Here is a 17,983-nt window from a genome sequence, read left to right on the forward strand (position 1 = left end):
TGGGTAACCCGTGCATGGACTTTGTAAATAAATTTGCGCCTCGTAAATGGCTTTTCATGGCCAAGATATGGAATTCACGGCTTGGTGAAATAGAATCACGGCTCAAAGAAATGTAATATGGCTGGCAAATCCATAAAACCATGGCATAGTGGCAAACATAGTGGCAAAGCAGAGAGTTTTTTAGACTCTAAGTTATTAGTTGTATTACAAATAGTCATGGATAAAATTTAAGTAATAAATAGATTATTGTTAGCACAAATTAGCCACAAAACCTTACTGAAAAATTTCAAACTTTATTTTAAAGGTCAAAATCATATTAAAGAGGTTAGAGGCTTGTTGACTGTTGAGGCTCATTACAATTTTGAATTAATAAAAAATGTTACTTACATCGTCATTCTGCATGATGATGGAATTTTAAATTTAGACACTCTAAAAAAATTAAATAAAGGTCAAAAATAACATTAATACATTATTATATTTGTGGTTGACAGTTGACACACTTGTTCACTACACGCATACACCGATTTACTGTCTACTGAATTTTCAATTAGCTTGGGATTCAGTCACAAGAAACAACGCAGGATCCTGGTGCTCATGTGAGATCAACACAAAAAAAATTAATAACCTCCAACAAAGGAATAACTTCGACTTGAATCAATAAATAAATTAACTCATTTAGTCTTTGCGTCATCTGATTTTTATATTTTTGAGTCCACTCAAAACCTAAAAGCGAAGAATAGTCCACAAAAATTCATATCTCTATAGAAAACGTTTCGGAGTCCAGCTCTATCGTCAGTTCGTAGAATCTAGAATTTACATAGAAAGTCACAAAAATATACAATTGAAAGCACAGTACACAATTAAAAACCGAATTTACATGTAATAGGGCATAAAAAACCTAGCTAGCACAATTTCTAGGGGATATGAGTTATGAGGGCAGGGTGGCCCAGTGGAAGGGCAGGGTGGCCCAGTGGTTTAAGTTCAGAGTACCAGGATTGGCGCAGAGAGGCGCGGGTTCGATCCCAGCTCTGTACGCCAGTTTCTGGTCAGAATCGGCGAGGAGGCCGGGCGATTAAGCATAGCAGAATTGTAGCAGTGAGTTGCGAGTTCGATACCGCGACAAGCTGTGAATGTGTCAGGTATTGCTTGACGGTCGCCTTCAGCGACTAATTATATATTATACGTCACCCTCAGTGACGCTTTAAAGGATCGTACGTCTTGTCATACGTAGCTTGCGATTCTACGCGGTGGACCGCGATAGCTCTTTAAAGCCCACGAGTTAGTTGAAGGAGAGACCTCCGAGCGTCCACAGCTAACTCCTACGCTCCGGCGCTCGATAAGCTTCTCTGTCGAGCAGGCCGATTCTTTCCCTCTCTGAGATTGTATCCTCATAGTGCCTATTGTAAAGTTTTTAGCAAGTAAACTGTTCTGTATTACTAGACTTTCACTCCTGTTATAGCCAACAAATAGAAGACCCTTGAACCTTCAGGTCTTAATCAGAAATTGACAATACATTAATTAATTCCAATCCACGCTGAAAAGTGGACTTGGACAAATGTTCTGTGATGTTAAGAATCGACGATGGGCCTAATAAACGCTGAAATTGCTATTATTATTTATTATTATGATCTTACAACTGAATTTAAACTGGCCCTAAGTTTAAAAATGTACAATCATTCTAAAATACGCAAATCTGAAGTACCGGAGGTGGAAGCTAACACTCTAAAGTCAAAGGTTAGGTTAGGTTAGGTTAGGTAATGTTACGTTAGGAGTAGCCTGTTGCTCTCCGATCAGTTGTGCGCTGTGAACCAGTGCCTGTGACTGAACGGCGCTGTTGTGGTGGGGGGCTTTGTGTCGAAAGCCTAGGAGATGCCGGGCTGCGTTACGCTCAGGAAGGTATATGAATCGCACTGTGGACTTGGGCTATGCTGACCTCTAGCTATCCACCCCGCTAGAGGGCATAACAGCCTATAAAGTCGAGTGCTCAGAGGAATAGCGCCTGATGTCCACAGCCACAAAATTAGCTTGCTAAAGGTTAGCATGATCATATTGCATCTGGCCAAACCTCTTCCAGCCTAACCTCTTCAGGCCTAACATACACAAGTTTCCGCATTTCTCCACCCAATAAAGATTTATCCACCATTTCTCCACCTGGCAGCTATAAAATCATCAGTTATGGAAAGATCGGGTTCCAAAGGCCGGATCCCTTGTGAATCAAGTCACGAAAAGTTCAAGAATCGGCAACAGGCCATGGGCCTATTTCTTCAATGCCGACACCTCCATTCTATTCTATTCTCTTCTCTTCTCTTCTCTCTTCTCTGTTCTCTGTTCTCTGTTCTCTGTTCTCTGTTCTCTGTTCTCTGTTCTCTGTTCTCTGTTCTCTGTCCTCTGTCCTCTGTCCTCTGTCCTCTGTCCTCTGTCCTCTGTCCTCTGTCCTCTGTCCTCTGTACTCTGTCCTCTGTCCTCTGTTCTCTGTCCTCTGTCCTCTGTCCTCTGGCCTCTGTCCTCTGTCCTCTGTGTTCTGTGTTCTGTGTTCTGTGTTTTGTGTTCTGTGTTCTGTGTTCTGTGTTCTGTGGTCTGTGTTCTGTGTTCTGTTCTGTTCTGAAACAAACCTGAGCTGACCAAACCTAACCTCATTGGCTGTAGGAATTTAGAAAGGCGGTCCAGGTGTGCTGGTAGAGCCAGTTATTGGCTGCAAGAAGGTTGTGAGCCGCGACAGCGTGAATAGGTTAGGCAAGAAAAGGTTAGGCCGGAGTAGGTAATGCCGAATGAGGAACTGCGCTATTATCTTTCGGCAGTGTGTCGCTTGTCTGGATTTCGGAGTTCAAGCGTAGTCTCCGGCTTCTAGCTCTGGGTCGCCTGCCGATGACCACCACTGCCCTGGATGTAATGGACCATCATGATTCCTGCCTTCCGAAACGTAGCCTTCAACACTTCAAGCCGTCCGTTTCTAGGCCGTGGGTCGAATCAGCCCTCGGTCGAACGGCCACTTGTCAAAGGACGATAAATTTTGGAACAGAACTATGCTATCTGAAACCTAACTTCAGATGCGGTGAACGTAAAATTACGTAATTTAACGATGCCTTGAAATCATATTCGATCCGCGGCCTGGTGGTGCGCGGCACGTGGTGGTCAAGGCCGGAAGAGGACAAAGCCGAGTGGTGCACGGCTGATTGGTGTAGGTCCGGAGAGATCCAAGGCGTTCGATTCAGGGCTTCTTGGTGCACAAAATTGGTGGTCAACGGCTGCGCTCCTCTAGCTCTAAGGCTGAGTAAAGGTAATGCATGGCGAGCCTGGGCGTTGGTTCCACGGCTTATTTAAGAGTTAAATTTGTGGCCTACTGCTGCGCTCCCCAAATTTGGTGGTGCACGGCTGCGTTCCCTGTAATATCGTTGTTCGCATTATATTTTACACCCCAAACCAAGTTTCGTCTGATATTAAAGACAAAAAACAATTGTTTCTATATGTTCATACGAAGCAAAATCGTAAAAATTAAACCCAACATTAAAATTAGTTTTCGAGCAACCTATGATTTTGGACACGGATCGGTAGTTGAGAACATGAGCGTTGCAGTCGCCGCGGGTCACTTCGAGCCTCGAAGCTCGGACGTAGCGACGTAGTACTAGTAGTAGTTAGGTACCATTTCCATCAGAATGTCCGTATGCCGAGTCTCGACAGTTGATGAGATTCAATAATAAAATAACAAAAATTATATCCAGTATATTAAAGGGAAAATACACAAGTCGTGAGAATTCTGACAGTACTAAAATGACACTACTCTTGTTGGAATAACATTGACTTTCATGCCTCATGGTACAAAAATTATTTTTGAAATAATTCAATGAGTAAGAGTTTTCTTGCAACGTCGAAAAAGAAACTTGTATGCTCAGAGCCAAAATTACAGTTTCTCTAAAAAAAAAATTCAGTTTCTCTCAAATAACAATGAATATTTTGTCTAGGTAGTTTGTGCTTTGTGTTTGTGGAAATATGAAGTGTATATCACTCTGTAATCTGTATACCTATGTATGGTTGTGTTATGTGAACGACGTGTGTACTCAATTAATGTTGTTATATAAGTAATAATTAATAATATCGCAGATCTTTGGGATTTTAGTGGAACTAATACGTCATGAAGTTTACAAAGTGATAGGCTAGAATCTAGATTGTGTTATTCAGTGCTGTATTTTGGTCTTATTGCTTAGATACATTTTTGTATATACTTACAAATTACATTAGATGAATCTTGTAATATGCTTTTCTCCTTCATTAAATTTGATTACACCATGTGTACCTTCACCTTTGGTTTCATCTTGATCTTTTGAAAAAAAAAAACATGCCAAACTCAGCCAAAGTATACCTAACTTTTGGGGAAGTTTTAATTCCCTGTGTATTTACTTGTATTATTTTTTTAGCTTAATTGTTTCATTTCAGCAGATAGAAAATGTAAGAAAATAAAGAATTTGATTATTTTCATGTTAGTTTCATGAAGAGTCTCATCTTATTTATGAAAATGAATTTCCTGTGCAGCTGGACTGAGCCAGTCTAAAATGGGGACCCGAGTGGCAGCCTCCGCTCACCACTACCCTGACAAGTCACATGCTGGGGTGCCATGCCTGCTGGAGGACCTCACAAGACTGCAGGAAGACTCTGATTCTGCTGACCTGGTGTTCATCATTGGCAGGGAGGAAGTCAAGCTGACGGCTCACAAACTCATTCTAAAGCTCAGGTTTGACTTAATTGTAATATTTTGTTCTGCCTTCTGACCTGAATTGTTTTTCTTATTATATTTCATTTCATATATGTACTTTAGAATTGAAAACCTGTAATTTACAGCTATTCATCTCACAAGTCCGTGAGTCACATATTATTCTGTTCATTCAATTTAATCAATTGTCTATACAACAAGAAGTACTGCAGGTCAGGAGTGGCTTGGTTGCCATAGCCTTTATTGAACTATACAATAATTTGTCAAATGTGATCAATTGTTGAAATTCTGGCTCACGCTTCTTTGTTGCATTAAAATTCCTAAGGTTGATGAAAATGTTTCCTTAACTTGGTAGTGTAGGTATTTTAATAGTTATTTTTACATATCTTACTTAGATGCTATAAAAAATAATGTATAATTTACTACCGGAAATTATTCGAGAAAACAATTCTGATTAAACTTGTAGCGTCTATTCACGGTTCAATTTTGATAAGCAGATGCAAGCGGTTCATGGAGACATGTGGAACGGGGGGCGACACGTGCGCCATACCGGGCAGCAGTGTGACGCCTGGCAAGCCTCACACCACCATCAGACTGCCTCACTACCAGCCTCCTGTCTTCAGAGTGGTGCTCTCATACATCTACACTGGCAAGGTCAGTGTGGATGTTAAACATATACAATGTGAATGTAATACACTGTAGAATAAGGTATCCACACTGTAAACGTCCTTTACACGGTCTACACTCTACAGAAACGAGCTTGCATTTAAATTGGTTACTCAAAGGAAAATGAGTCAACTGCTGTTTTATAAATATAATCATTCCCTGGTTCTTTTCTTTCTCAACTCTAATAGTAGTTTAGTATTGAGTCAATTTTGCTTTCGTTAAATATAATCCAGCTGATCATAATTCCTTCCTCACATTAAAAACATCAGCAAACTGACAAAAACGGACTTCTCTATTAATACTTATCAATATTTTTCCTTTTATTATTGTATACGGTAATTACCGAAATAGTGTCACAATTATAAAATTTTTATTCATATATGACGACATCAATCCTGTATACAGGTTCTGGTGACCGACCACTCAGTGTTCGAAGTGTATGGCGTGGCACATGACTTAGGACTGGAGGAGTTGTGCCAGAGCTGCCATGACCACCTCACCGCCACCATCACCCCACACAACGCCTGCACCTTCCTTGCTGCCGCTCTGGCCATGCACCAACGCACGGGAGGTGGGCATTGAGATATGCGATCTCTGCATTACAACTACGGTATCTGTACAGCTCAAAGTATTGTCATGTCACACATTCAAACCAAAGAATTATAATTAAATAACCTATTGATTTTAAGAAGCAAAAATTACGTCCTGAAACTTATTGAACTGGGAAATAACACAAATTAACTCTTATTCCACTAGGACTCCCTTAGCTTGATTGATATTGTCATAGGCGAATAACAAATGCATCAAAAACTTATCTTGAAGTAGCTGTTCATAACNTTGTCATAGGCGAATAGCAAATGCATCAAAAACTTATCGTGAAGTAGCTGTCCATAACTTTATGAATATATCCAAGGTTAAGTTGAAATAAAAGCATAATTCCCTCAACACTTCCCTTGCAGGCAGTAAAGGCAGCCAGCAGTTTGTTGAACGCTGCATTGCGTACGTAGGAGACAATGCGTCAGAATGTCTCCACACGTCTGCCTTCCTCAATCTCAGCAAAGATGTCGTCATTACTCTGATCTCATCAGACAACGTGAGTCTCGTCCCAACACCACGTGAAGAAATGTTTGTTCTCAACTTCTCATTACAAGATTTGAATCAGTTCATCAAGAATTTAGAAGCAAAGAAAATGCCAGGCAAATTTATGAAAATATTTATCGAAAAATATTGTGCAGACTAACTTCTTGTGAATTTTTTCATCTTTATTTTGATTATGCGTGTTATAAATAAATGAAAATGATTATGACGTTGAGAATTGGGCTATTTTCTAGACAACGCAAAATTTTAAGGTTTTGAGGTTTTGAACCTGAAAATCACTACTCCAATCTTGCTGTGCTTTATCCACTCGGCCAAATTATCGATTTCATCCAGAATTTTCACATGTAGCTTCGGATTTCGAACCCCCAACTCGCTCCTATTTCGGCAACCTTAAGCACTTGGCTTCCCATATGTTTTTCATTTAGTTCTCGAGTAAACCACACAACTTATAATCTAATCAATGAAAAAACGCCGCAAATTGACGTTGTCATTGGCGCAGCTGGCGTTGGAGGAGGAGGACGTGTGGCGCGCGGTGCTGCGCTGGGCGAAGGCGAGCGCCGGTGTGACGCAGCCCACGCTGCACTGGACGGAGGAGGAACGCGTCAGGGTTGGCCACCAACTGCAGGGAGTCATTAACCACGTCAGACTGCTGCTCATCGGTACACATATTTCTATTATCAATTAATTGTATCCATAATTTATTTTTAAATATTATTTATCACAAATTCATTATAACCTATAATGTCTTGAATAAATTTACATTGGAGTGTTGTTAAACTTATAATTATAATGAATTTTCCATATTTAAGATTCCACACAATTGTTCTTATATTTAAATGACCTCATTGATACCGGATAGAGCGAATTAAATGTAAAATTGATTTAATATGGAGCAACAGGTACACCAATGTCATTTCACTGACCAAACACGTTCGAATATTTCCTGGTAGCCCATTACCCTGAATGCCGAAATTTAAGCTGCAGACATTTACAGCTGTTGCTTCCCTCATTCTAAACCCCCACATCTGATGACTCATTACATTCATGTCGCCCTGTATACTTGAAGACTCACAAGTGTTCGCGGAGGAGGTAGAGCCTACAGGGGCGGTGCCCATGGAGCTGTCGCTGGAGCGGTACAGGTTCGCCGCTCTGCCACCCAAGTTCAGTGACAGCAGCTCAGCCAGCGACGATAAGCGACTCAGACCGCGCGTCTCGCTGAAATTTTTTGCGGGATCTCAGATACTAGTAAATGTAAGTGAATAACCCATGTTCCACTACCATCAAAAGAGTGAGTCAGCCAATGTTGTATAACAAATTTTTTAAAAACGTCCCAGTGAGCATATATTTTTCATCCAACCTCATTTTTCAAACCACAGCAAAGTTCCTCGGGAAATCATTGTGCTTCCACAAACGGAGGCCTAATGTGCTTTAATACGATTCGTTTTACAACTGCATTAGGTATATCACGACCATCATTACACTCGTCATTAATTGATAATTCCAGGAGCTTACCAGTATGCAGCGTCTGCTGAACAGTTGGTATGGCTCCAGCAAACAAATGTGGCGACTCGTGTACCGAGCCTCCACTCACGGCTACTCGGCCGAAGCATTTCACAGACACTGCGACGGTACTGCGCCAACGTTTGTCATAGTCACGGTGAGCAGACACTGCGCCAACGTTTGTCATAGTGACGGTGAGCAGACACTGCGCCAACGTTTGTCATAGTCACGGTGAGCAGACACTGCGCCAACGTTTGTCATAGTCACGGTGAGCAGACACTGCGCCAACGTTTGTCATAGTGACGATGAGCAGACACTGCGCCAACGTTTGTCATAGTGACGATGAGCAGACACTGCGCCAACGTTTGTCATAGTCACGGTGAGCAGACACTGTGACGGCACTGCGCCAACGTTTTACGTACTCGCGTTGAGCAGACTCGTCGCGAAGAGTGTTCAAGCTGAGAAGATGCGTAAAAATCAACAGCTTTTATAAAAATTAACGCAAACGGCAGTCTGACCAATATTGAAGTTGATCGTTACGGCTAGGCATTATGTACATTCCAGCTCTTTCTATGTGATTCTGAGCAAACAGTCTTGCAGCTTTCTCAGTTTGGATAAATAAATCATTTTATCGTTTGGAATGTTTAATGCGCGATGTGATATTAAAATTCATATAGTTTTACTGAAGGTCAGCAAGACCTTTGCTTTACCTATTCCTAAGGTCGAAAATGCTCGTACAGTAAAAATAAAACAAATGTACGGTTAGTCAACAGTACATCATTGATTTGCATTTGATTTTTCTATTAAGTGGATTAGAAAAGACAGCGATTTTTTGCTAGATGACGCACAATTATTACCACTTTCAAGAAATTCATGTTAGTTACATTCCTATAATTTATTTGTACCTTCTAGGGCCAGCAAGGCGAAGTCTGTGGAGGCTACAGTGACATAGCCTGGGGCAAGACCAACATCAAAGGACGATATGTGCCTTCTGACAAATCCTTTCTATTCTCCCTGGTGAACCCTCAAGACGCTCCTCCAACAAAATTTCCTGTGATTAAGAAGATGTTTGCGATTTGCTACCACCCCGAGTAAGAGATTTGTACATGAATATTTATGACAAAAAAAAATAAAAAAACAGAATATGGAAACCTTGATTTGTCACAAAAATGTGTTGGTATTCAAGAATCTAAGTTTGGTTCTCTTGTTGAACAATTACAGTAGGTATCAATTTCTGTTGTCAATGCCTATTTCAGCAGTTGAGATTGAAAAATTAAAAGTTAAGAATATTGAGCTTAATAATTTAATTTTCCCATTCCGGCAGCTGTGGACCAATTTTCGGTGCTGGAGCGGATCTCTTCATTTCATCGAACTGCCATCAAAATCTTGAAAGCTATTCAAACTTGCCTCACTCTTACGAGCGAGGAGATACGGCGGTGCCCATCACGCTCATGACAGATTACAATTTCTCCGTCGTTGACTACGAAGTCTTCACTCCACAGGGAAAGTGAAGTTGCTGCAGCTACACTTGCCAGAGGAATAAGGCTTCTACTTGTACATGCTCCTAAACAAGTGCAATTTTTTAGTTAGACATAAGTTTTATAGCTTTACTAATAACCGATTGTGCCAACATAAAATGCTCTCAAGTGCTGTGAACTTGATTTTTCAAGCCTGAATCATCTATATCAGAGGTTTTCTACCTACGTCACGCCGGCATTTTCATGCGAGACATGCGCATTAGACTTGGAAGAAACATCAATGGAAATGAGTTTCAGATCTGGACTATTCTAGTAACAAACATTTGGTTTCAAATGTGCGTCATTTTAACGTGAATATAACTAACCAAGTTCAAGAATATTGCTAATTTGAATCAAAGATTCATCGAAATAGCATTCAATTCCTCGGAAATTGCAGAAGCCGAGACGCATGTAGGTGCCACTGAAGAGGTAGGAGTGTGCGTTTCGTACAGAGACGTGCACGGTATACTGTATATGTAGTCAGCGGGGTTGTACCAGTCACTAATGCAGGGACCTGACTCTTTTGGCTGGCTTGGCACTCTACATTTTTGATCACTGCTGGAAAAAAGGGTGCAGTTACCAAAAAAGTTCAAAACCTTTTGTTAGGAAAAACTGGAAATTTAAGTTGCAGGAGGGATACCTGCAGCTCACTTCACTTAGTTAGATAAATAATTTTGTTATTGTTGATTGTTGTTCATTACCATGCTACAAATAACACATTAAATTGGACGTTTTAAAAACTAAACATTGGACTAAATAATAATGCAGGAAAGTATGTCAGCCTCAATATAATTGATGAATGTTAGTCATAAAGTGAGACAAATATATTACTTGAGATTTAATTGGGCCTGCAGTGTTGCCCGCACGTCTTCCTCAGTAGGTAAGCCATCACTAACAGGCCTGAAGACACGTTCTTCCTCAGGATGGTTTAGGAGGAGGACACTCTGAAAAATCGAACTGAATGTTTACAACAATAGATAAAATATTCACTCAAAAATGTACAAGGTACACACACACAAAAAAAAATAGAATTTTTTTGCGAGTTTACCTTCTTTTTTATTCGGTTTGATGTGGAAGGAGATGATACTTTCTGTTGGACCAATAATGAGATATCAGGAACTTGCTTTTTCTGCTCCTGGAGCTTGTGTTGAAGTATCTTAGTGCTCCAAATTTGTGGCTTCTGCAAATCAACAGATTTACAAACATGCCTCTTGGTATCAACAGCTGGAACTGGAAATGAGGAAGTTGAAAATTTCAGTGGTTTAATATTCTTTATTCAGATCCAAACCATATTTTTCAACGAAAGAAATTTTTTTAATATATATTGTACATAACCTTACTGGACTATGTGTTGAGTGATATCAATGAAGTAAATATTCATGAAAAAGAATGATAATACTAACCATTAGAAGGGTGCAGGATATTCTTCAATTTGGGCCCAAGTTTCATATTTTGGTTCTCAATATTTACCAGAGGGGCCTCACCAGGAAACATGATTTATTATGCAAGAAGGAAGTGGAAAGAAATCAAATAAAGTTAGTGTTTTTGCTAGATTCTGCAAGACAGAACAAAAATTATACAATAATGGATTTCAAGTAGCAAACTTTTTTTTTATAATCTAACATCTATGATCAGTTTTAATGGCACTACACCATTGAGTTCATATTTCAGGAAAACTCAAACTAGCTCTATATGTAACACAAGAAAGCATACTTGTAGTCTTGTAAAACATACGTATCAGAACTTAAATCAAGATTTGCAGTTTCTTCCCCACCACTGCTATGAATATGCATATGCAACAATATTTTTTGAAAAGATTAACAAAAAAGCTGCATTCCTCTCATGAATGTTTGAGTAAAAACATGTGTGGTAACAAGCACTAACAACAACTACTAGTGATGGTGTGGTTTCTCTACAAGATTTCATAAATTGAAAACTCATCACTCATAAGTAGCTGGAGGTCTGAAATGGCTAAAAGAAAGATCATAAATAAATCATGAGACACATCTTAAAGAGATGGCAGATAGGTAGTTGAAATGCAAAATAAACTAAAATCAAGATTTGCAGTTTCTCCCCCACCACTGCCATGAATATGCATATATAAATACTTCGATTCAGTATTTCTAGTGATTTTTTTTATTAAATTTGATGAAAGTGTGAGAAGAAGGCTAAAACTTATAAGAATCACAGAAAAATGTCCATCTTTGCATACATGTGTAATAACCTATACTATCTACTTTATGAGGCGTAACTAAGCCTTCCTGCCAATTTTGTAGTTGCAAGATTCTCACAAAATGAATCATACTTATATGATTGTTGATAAAAGTGCATGATGATAAAGCAGCAAGATTCCAAACTTATAAAAAAATAAGTAAATTTGAAGCAACAAGATTTCATTAGCAAGCAGATAATTATAATAAAATGCCTTTTGCGGGTGAGGGTCATGGACTAATTGACTGCTTGCACAAATACACACATTTTCTTTCACACAGGGACAGAGAAGTTACAAGAAAGAATACCAGCCAGCAAAAAGCACAACTCAGAACTTGCTCTTTTCAAGTTAAAAGCAACTCAGAAACACCAAATTTGGAATATTGGGCAAAAATTTTATGAAATTGTGGGTAAAAATTATGGTCTTTCTTATTGGGAAAAGGCAACAGGAATGGGTTAAATTAGCCAGATCGATGGGTTTTTTTGTCAACTTATTTAACTAAATAACGTTCAAAAAAACCTCTAGTTCTACAAGAGAAAGGCCAAACAAATCGGTTCAGCTAGAGATGAAAGTTTGCAAGTACTGTAGAGAGATCTCAGTGAGCAATGTTGATCAGATGGTCACCTGTGAAAACTGCAAAGAATTCATTCTTATGAGCTGTACAAAATTAAGCACTGAGGAGCACTCATTTCTCCAGAAAACTGAATTAATTCATTGGTTTTGTTGTGACTGAGAAAAACCAACTCTTTGTGCTACAAAAAGTGGAAGAGCATGGCAAGGAGTCAAAATTGTTGAATGATGTTGTAAAGTCCTTGAGTGAGAGGGTGCTCTTATTGTGATAAAAATTGAGTTTGCCATGCAATGAGTTGACTGAAGTGAAAGCTCAGGTGAAAAATGCTGAGAAAATGGAAGAAAAAGCCTCAGAGTGTTGATTTATCAAAAGTTGCTGGCAAAAGCTCTCACAAATTACTTGACAGAGAAATTAGTCCAACATTGTGTGATTTGGAGTTCCCAAAAGTCTGGCATCTGAAACAAAGAACCCAGTGACTGATACTGTATTTATTGCAGACTGTTGAGGCAAGGCACTCAGCACCTGGTTGATATTACATTGTTCAAAAAGAAATGCTCTAAGGGCACTGCTGCCAACACCAGCAGACCTCTGTTGACTGAACTGCACAGGTTTGCAAGAAGAAGAAAGAAAACTAGGAGAATAGGCTGAGTACAAGTCCATTTTTGAGAAGAAGGATTGCACTCTTTTGGAGAGAGCAAATTTTTGCAAGAAATGGCAGGAGAGAATCAGGTGGAGAACCACTAAAAATCGTCTCAAGCACTCTCATGACCAGGGTGCAAAGTTTGGTGAATGCGGCACAAATTTTGGCCTTTGTAACTCAAAAACATTGCCAACAGTACCCAAGACGTGTTGCTGTGTCACTGGCAGTGTTCAAGATGCATTGCAATTTGCAAACATAAGTTAAATAAAAATTCTTACAAAACCAACTTTGATGAGTGTATCTCTAACACCCCAGATATTGCAGTAGACAATTGCATTGCAACCAGAATTAATAAATTGTGGAACATGCTTTGCAAATTGTGACCTCATTGGACAACCAGAAACTGGAAATTTTGAAAATAATGATGCCACTGGACCAGTGGCTGCATAATTTTTAAAATTTCTAGTGGCACTGTTGTACCTCCTGTTCTGCAGTTAGAGTCACCAAAGATTTGCAAATATCTACAATGCAATAATTTGAATCCAAATGTGTTGGCAAGGTCTTCAAAAGTCATGAATTTTGCTGCTGATGTGTCACCAAATATCTTCAGATATTTACCCACTTTCTGCCCCCTGGTGACTCAAGATGCCAAGACAGCACTGGCCATACAGGTCACACGGTCAGTCTGCGCAGCTAGAAGACAAGTTAACAGTAGGAGTCATTTCTATAGATCCAGGCTTGTATGTATATAATGCAGGTTGTTTTGAGTTTTAACAACTAAAAATTTTAAATGTGTTTACACACACTGGAATTCTGTTTCAAAGAAAAAAGTGAACTATTAACTGTATTCTGTAATCACAAATGAATGTATAGAGAGGCTCAGGATAGATTATACATGATGGAATTGCAGGAAGTGGTTGGTCATCAATATCCACCAGGATGGCCCAAGTGCTCCACACTTGAAGATGGGTGGGGAGTGATGATGTGCAATTTTAGGGCCCTCAAAGGCTCCAGGATTGCTAACTGTTAAAGAAATGGCAGTTATTTGGGTACTGGAGAGCTGTAATGCACTCATACAGACCATCCCAGTCCCACTCCCTTTGGGGGAGCCTGCTCCTATTTTGGCCACCGCTCTCCAGCCTCCTCAATTACATAGGTACGTACATGGTCTTTCAAAGGCATTTAGTATGCCACCAAGGATTATCTTATACTGTTATACATATAGTATATTATTTGTTTTATTGAAAAACTAAACTAAACTCACTAAAAATCTTCAGCCAGGGAAAATAGTGCCTGATGACTGATTGTTTTCATAACTTGAATGAAGAGAAGTGCAGTAGAGCCAGGGCCCAGATGTATACCTACTAGCTCTGAGCCTCTGTGGGTTAGAACCTCTTATAAGGTCCAGACTCCAGCTCCAGCAAGACTTGGATTTGGGAATGGGATGTGGTGTCAATGGTGACTCTGAAAAAGGACATTCCAGTCAGGCCTTTGCAATGGCCATCAGGCATCAGCCACACATCACATATTCATTTTGACGTTTTGTTAGTACTAGGAAGGATAAAAGGGAGACCATGCCAAGCCAGGTAGAAACGTAGAACTTAGAAGCATAGTGACAAACCAGAGATTTTTTAAGAATCAATTCATTTTTAATTTCCTCATTTACTCAAGACTTAAACCAATTTCTTATGTAAGATAATGCTGGTATCCATGATACTTTACTGGTCTACTTATAGGACTCAAAAATGAACTTGAAGGAGAGTCTAAAAAAACTCTCTGCTTTGCCACTATGCTTAGAAGTGACATTAAAGGATAGGCTAGACGGCTAGAGGGGTCACAGGGGTGTGAAAGTTTGTGTTGAGAGTGAGATGAAAACAAGAGGAAGAGAAATTCAAGAGGAAATTCATTTGGTTTGTTATTGCTATATCCCATTTATTTCACAGTATAGTTTAGTGAGGCTAATCATTGTGGAATTCTAGAGGGATATTAAATTGACCAGTACAGATAGCATATTGGAAAGCAGGATTTTGGATTAGGTTTTGGGGCGTGGTGACTCTGAGAAAAAGAATTTCAGGGTCAGGCCTTTGCAATGGGCCAATGGCCATCAGCATTCAGCCACACATCACATTTTCATTTGTTAGTAAGAAGAAGAAAGGGAGACCAAGCCAGGTGGAAGCAACATTAAAGAGAAGAGGCTAGAAAAGATGTGAAAGTTTGCGTTAAGGGTGAGATGTAATCACGGGGAAGAAAAGTTCAAGGGAAAATTCATTGGTTTATTATCGCTATTTGTCAATTATTGCACTGTGTGTTTGATAATTATATTAGCTATGGCCTATGGGGCCTCTTAGGAATAGGCCCTGAGTGACTATTTGCATTACGTGATCATTAACTTCCGGTGATCATTAACTTCCTGTGATCATTAACTTCACGTGATCATTAACTTCACGTGATCATTAACTTAGCGTGATCATTAACTTCGTGTGATCATTAACTTCACGTGATCATTAACTTCACGTGATCATTAACTTCGCGTGATCATTAACTTCACGTGATCATTAACTTCCCCTGATTATTAACTTCAAGTGTTCATTAACTTCCCGTGATCATTAACTTCACCTGGTATTTAACTTCACGTGATCATTAACTTCCTGAAAGGAATGTTTTAGTGACAACCAGCCTATCTTTTGGAGAAATAAATCATAGTTTAGGTCAATTACTTTTCATTCTATAATGCCTGGTGCACAATTCTATACATGACATGCTATGCACAATTTTAAGATGACTGATGATGCACTAATTTTTCGATAAGTGAAATTTTTTCGCTGAGCAAGGAAAATGTGATCAATATTATTTGTTTTTAATCAATTTTTTTCGTAGTTGAAGCCTTTGCTAACTGAGGTTCTACCCTTAATGCATTTTTGGGGGTGTCCCGAATAGCCCCGGGGGGGTGTCCCGAGTAGCCCCACCGTGCGGAAATGGCTGTCATTTATTTTTGGAATTAGATAGGCAAATTCTGTCAATTACGTTTTCAAGCCGACACCTGGGTGCAACTTTTATGTAAGTAAAATTTTTTAATACGGCGAATATTTTTTTGCTACATACCTTAGCAGTTGCAACTTTACAGAACATAGTTTTTCACCATTTTTTCAGGAATTTTTCAAAGCAAGTAAATGTAGTATTTTTCAACTTCCTTTTTACTAGGTAGATAGGAAAAATAGTTACGTTTATGCCACTATTTTTAGTTTTGCAATATTCCAATTAGTTTCGCTACTACAACAGTTTTACGCCGTATCATAGGCCTGTCCCGAGTAGCCCCGGTTGACGGTACATTATATTATTATGGTTTGGTTATTCCAATTTTATTATTATTATTGCTTTTTTCTTACACCCTCCCAGCCTCCACTCTAGCCAACCTCCTCCTCTCCCTCACCCTCTAAGCACCCTCCAAAAATTGCTTTCCACTCTCAATCATAGCAGCAGTTACCCCCATTAACAGTCCCACAATCATTGCAATCCATTCGTCTCCTGTTCGCTCATATATTACACCATCACCCTCATTCCTCTCATCCAGTATCACTCTCATCATAGTGGAAGTCTATGAAGAGAGGTACTTATGTCGGTCCACCGCCGTGCGGCGGTTCGCGGTCTTAACCCTTCGCAAGGGCCAAGGCCCCATGCCCTTGGCCCTTGGGCCCCTGTTGCAAGTTGCAATGGTCTAAACTCAAAGGTTCGACTCCCATGGTCTCATCACAACTCCCTTTAGAAATACGTAAAGTTTTGAAATTGATATAAATATATCAATAAATATTTGAACTGGGAAATTCCTTAGTTACTTACGTTGGTTCCAGAATGATATCAATGACGTAAAAAATGCCAATGACAATTATGACATCGGTTAAGAAGCTTCAGCCATGATCTCAGCTCTGCTCAGTCCTTTTACCTCGTAATTAATTATGTTAGAATTTCGATGTTCAAATGTTGACACTACTGGCAAGTGTCAATATCACAATCAAAATTATTTCACCATTGGAAATATGTTATAATATCACAATCGAAAATATTATTCACAAATAACCATCGATTTCAATCGAAAACAGTTCCCATCTGTCAGGCTTTGTTTACATATGCCTGCGGTGACGTCACACATAAGAACACGTGGTACACCAAGAACATCAACATAAAAAAATGCATTATTTATCAAGATACTAAATAATAAAGTAGTTCATTTGCCTGCCGCTGCTAGCGCTGGCATCAGTAAGTGAACCTTCTATGAATAATTTTAATTCAACATGAAATTTTGGAGATACAACTTCTAATATTCTATGATTAATTTGAATCATAAACATTTACGTAATATAAGAAATTAGCAATCAATAATTCAAGGTTATTTTGTAAATTTTGTACCAACGGAAGACTATGTCTACATTAAATACGTATTGGCAACTTAAGCTAAAAAAATGCACTGTAACTGCAATCAGCTGTGAGAGAATATGCCAGAAAGGGCGATGGATTCAATTTAGTCATTTTTGATTTGAAATTGGTCTCAGTTCTTTGGAATAGGAGTGTAAATTTCAGTGTAAAACCTATTAAAATTTCACATTTCTGTGTGGATTTTGATGCTGCTAGCATTAAAATACTTGACAGTATCTCTGATGCAAGAAATAATGGCCAAATACATTTTAATTTAGAAATTAACGTCGATCGAAAATTCGAAATTACTGCTGTCAGAGCTATGTTGGTTCTTGCGAATCGATTGTTGCATCGTGCATCCAGTCGCTTATATTGAAAATAAAATGATTTAAGCAAGTATTTCTTGCATCAGAGATAACTCAAAGTTTGCTAATGTTAACAGCATTATAATACATGCAGAAACATACATTTTTTTATAGATATTAAAAATTTAGGCTCTATGACTTGTATACTATGTCTATTATAGTCTATAGGATTTCAAATCAATGAATGCATTCAAATTCAAATTAGGTCCACCCACACCCCACGGCCAGTGTAGCTGTCAGCTCACCTTTCTTCAGAAGTGTGAAAGCTTTTGCCGGTGAAGGTGTGTTTTACAATCGGT

The 17,983-nt window shown here is 39.1% G+C and overlaps 2 protein-coding genes across 8 annotated transcripts; one reads left to right on the forward strand and one right to left on the reverse strand.

Moving 5' to 3' along the window:
* Positions 1-3,565: 3,565 nt before the first annotated feature.
* Positions 3,566-9,625, forward strand: LOC108682676. 2 transcript variants are annotated; one of them, XM_047883204.1, is made up of 10 exons: positions 3,566-3,845; positions 4,528-4,726; positions 5,203-5,359; positions 5,777-5,942; positions 6,331-6,464; positions 6,969-7,128; positions 7,536-7,720; positions 7,974-8,126; positions 8,882-9,060; positions 9,294-9,625. In XM_047883204.1, exons 1-10 carry the CDS (start codon positions 3,842-3,844, stop codon positions 9,478-9,480), a joined length of 1,524 nt encoding a protein of 507 aa, XP_047739160.1. In that variant the 5' UTR covers positions 3,566-3,841; the 3' UTR covers positions 9,481-9,625. The 2 variants fall into 2 exon arrangements, with proteins under 2 accessions (XP_047739160.1, XP_018027378.1); XM_018171889.2 differs by having other exon boundaries at positions 3,566-3,813.
* On the reverse strand, positions 8,156-11,069 carry LOC108682677. Of its 6 annotated transcripts, none has more exons than XR_007157000.1 (5): positions 10,890-11,069; positions 10,535-10,716; positions 10,318-10,430; positions 8,875-10,044; positions 8,156-8,427 (listed from the first exon to the last, which is right to left on the reverse strand). XR_007157000.1 is itself a non-coding variant. In XM_018171891.2 (5 exons), exons 1-4 carry the CDS (start codon positions 10,978-10,980, stop codon positions 9,840-9,842), a joined length of 591 nt encoding a protein of 196 aa, XP_018027380.1. In that variant the 5' UTR covers positions 10,981-11,069; the 3' UTR covers positions 8,596-9,533; positions 9,813-9,839. The 6 variants fall into 6 exon arrangements, 5 of the variants coding, with proteins under 5 accessions (XP_018027380.1, XP_047739162.1, XP_047739163.1 ...); XM_018171891.2 differs by lacking the exon at positions 8,156-8,427 and having other exon boundaries at positions 8,596-9,533; positions 9,813-10,044; XM_047883206.1 differs by lacking the exon at positions 8,156-8,427 and having other exon boundaries at positions 8,596-10,044; positions 10,535-10,666.
* Positions 11,070-17,983: the final 6,914 nt, after the last annotated feature.

The sequence above is a fragment of the Hyalella azteca genome, unplaced genomic scaffold, assembly GCF_000764305.2.
Source record: "Hyalella azteca isolate HAZT.00-mixed unplaced genomic scaffold, Hazt_2.0.2 contig12241, whole genome shotgun sequence".
Taxonomy (NCBI): Eukaryota; Metazoa; Arthropoda; class Malacostraca; order Amphipoda; family Hyalellidae; genus Hyalella; species Hyalella azteca.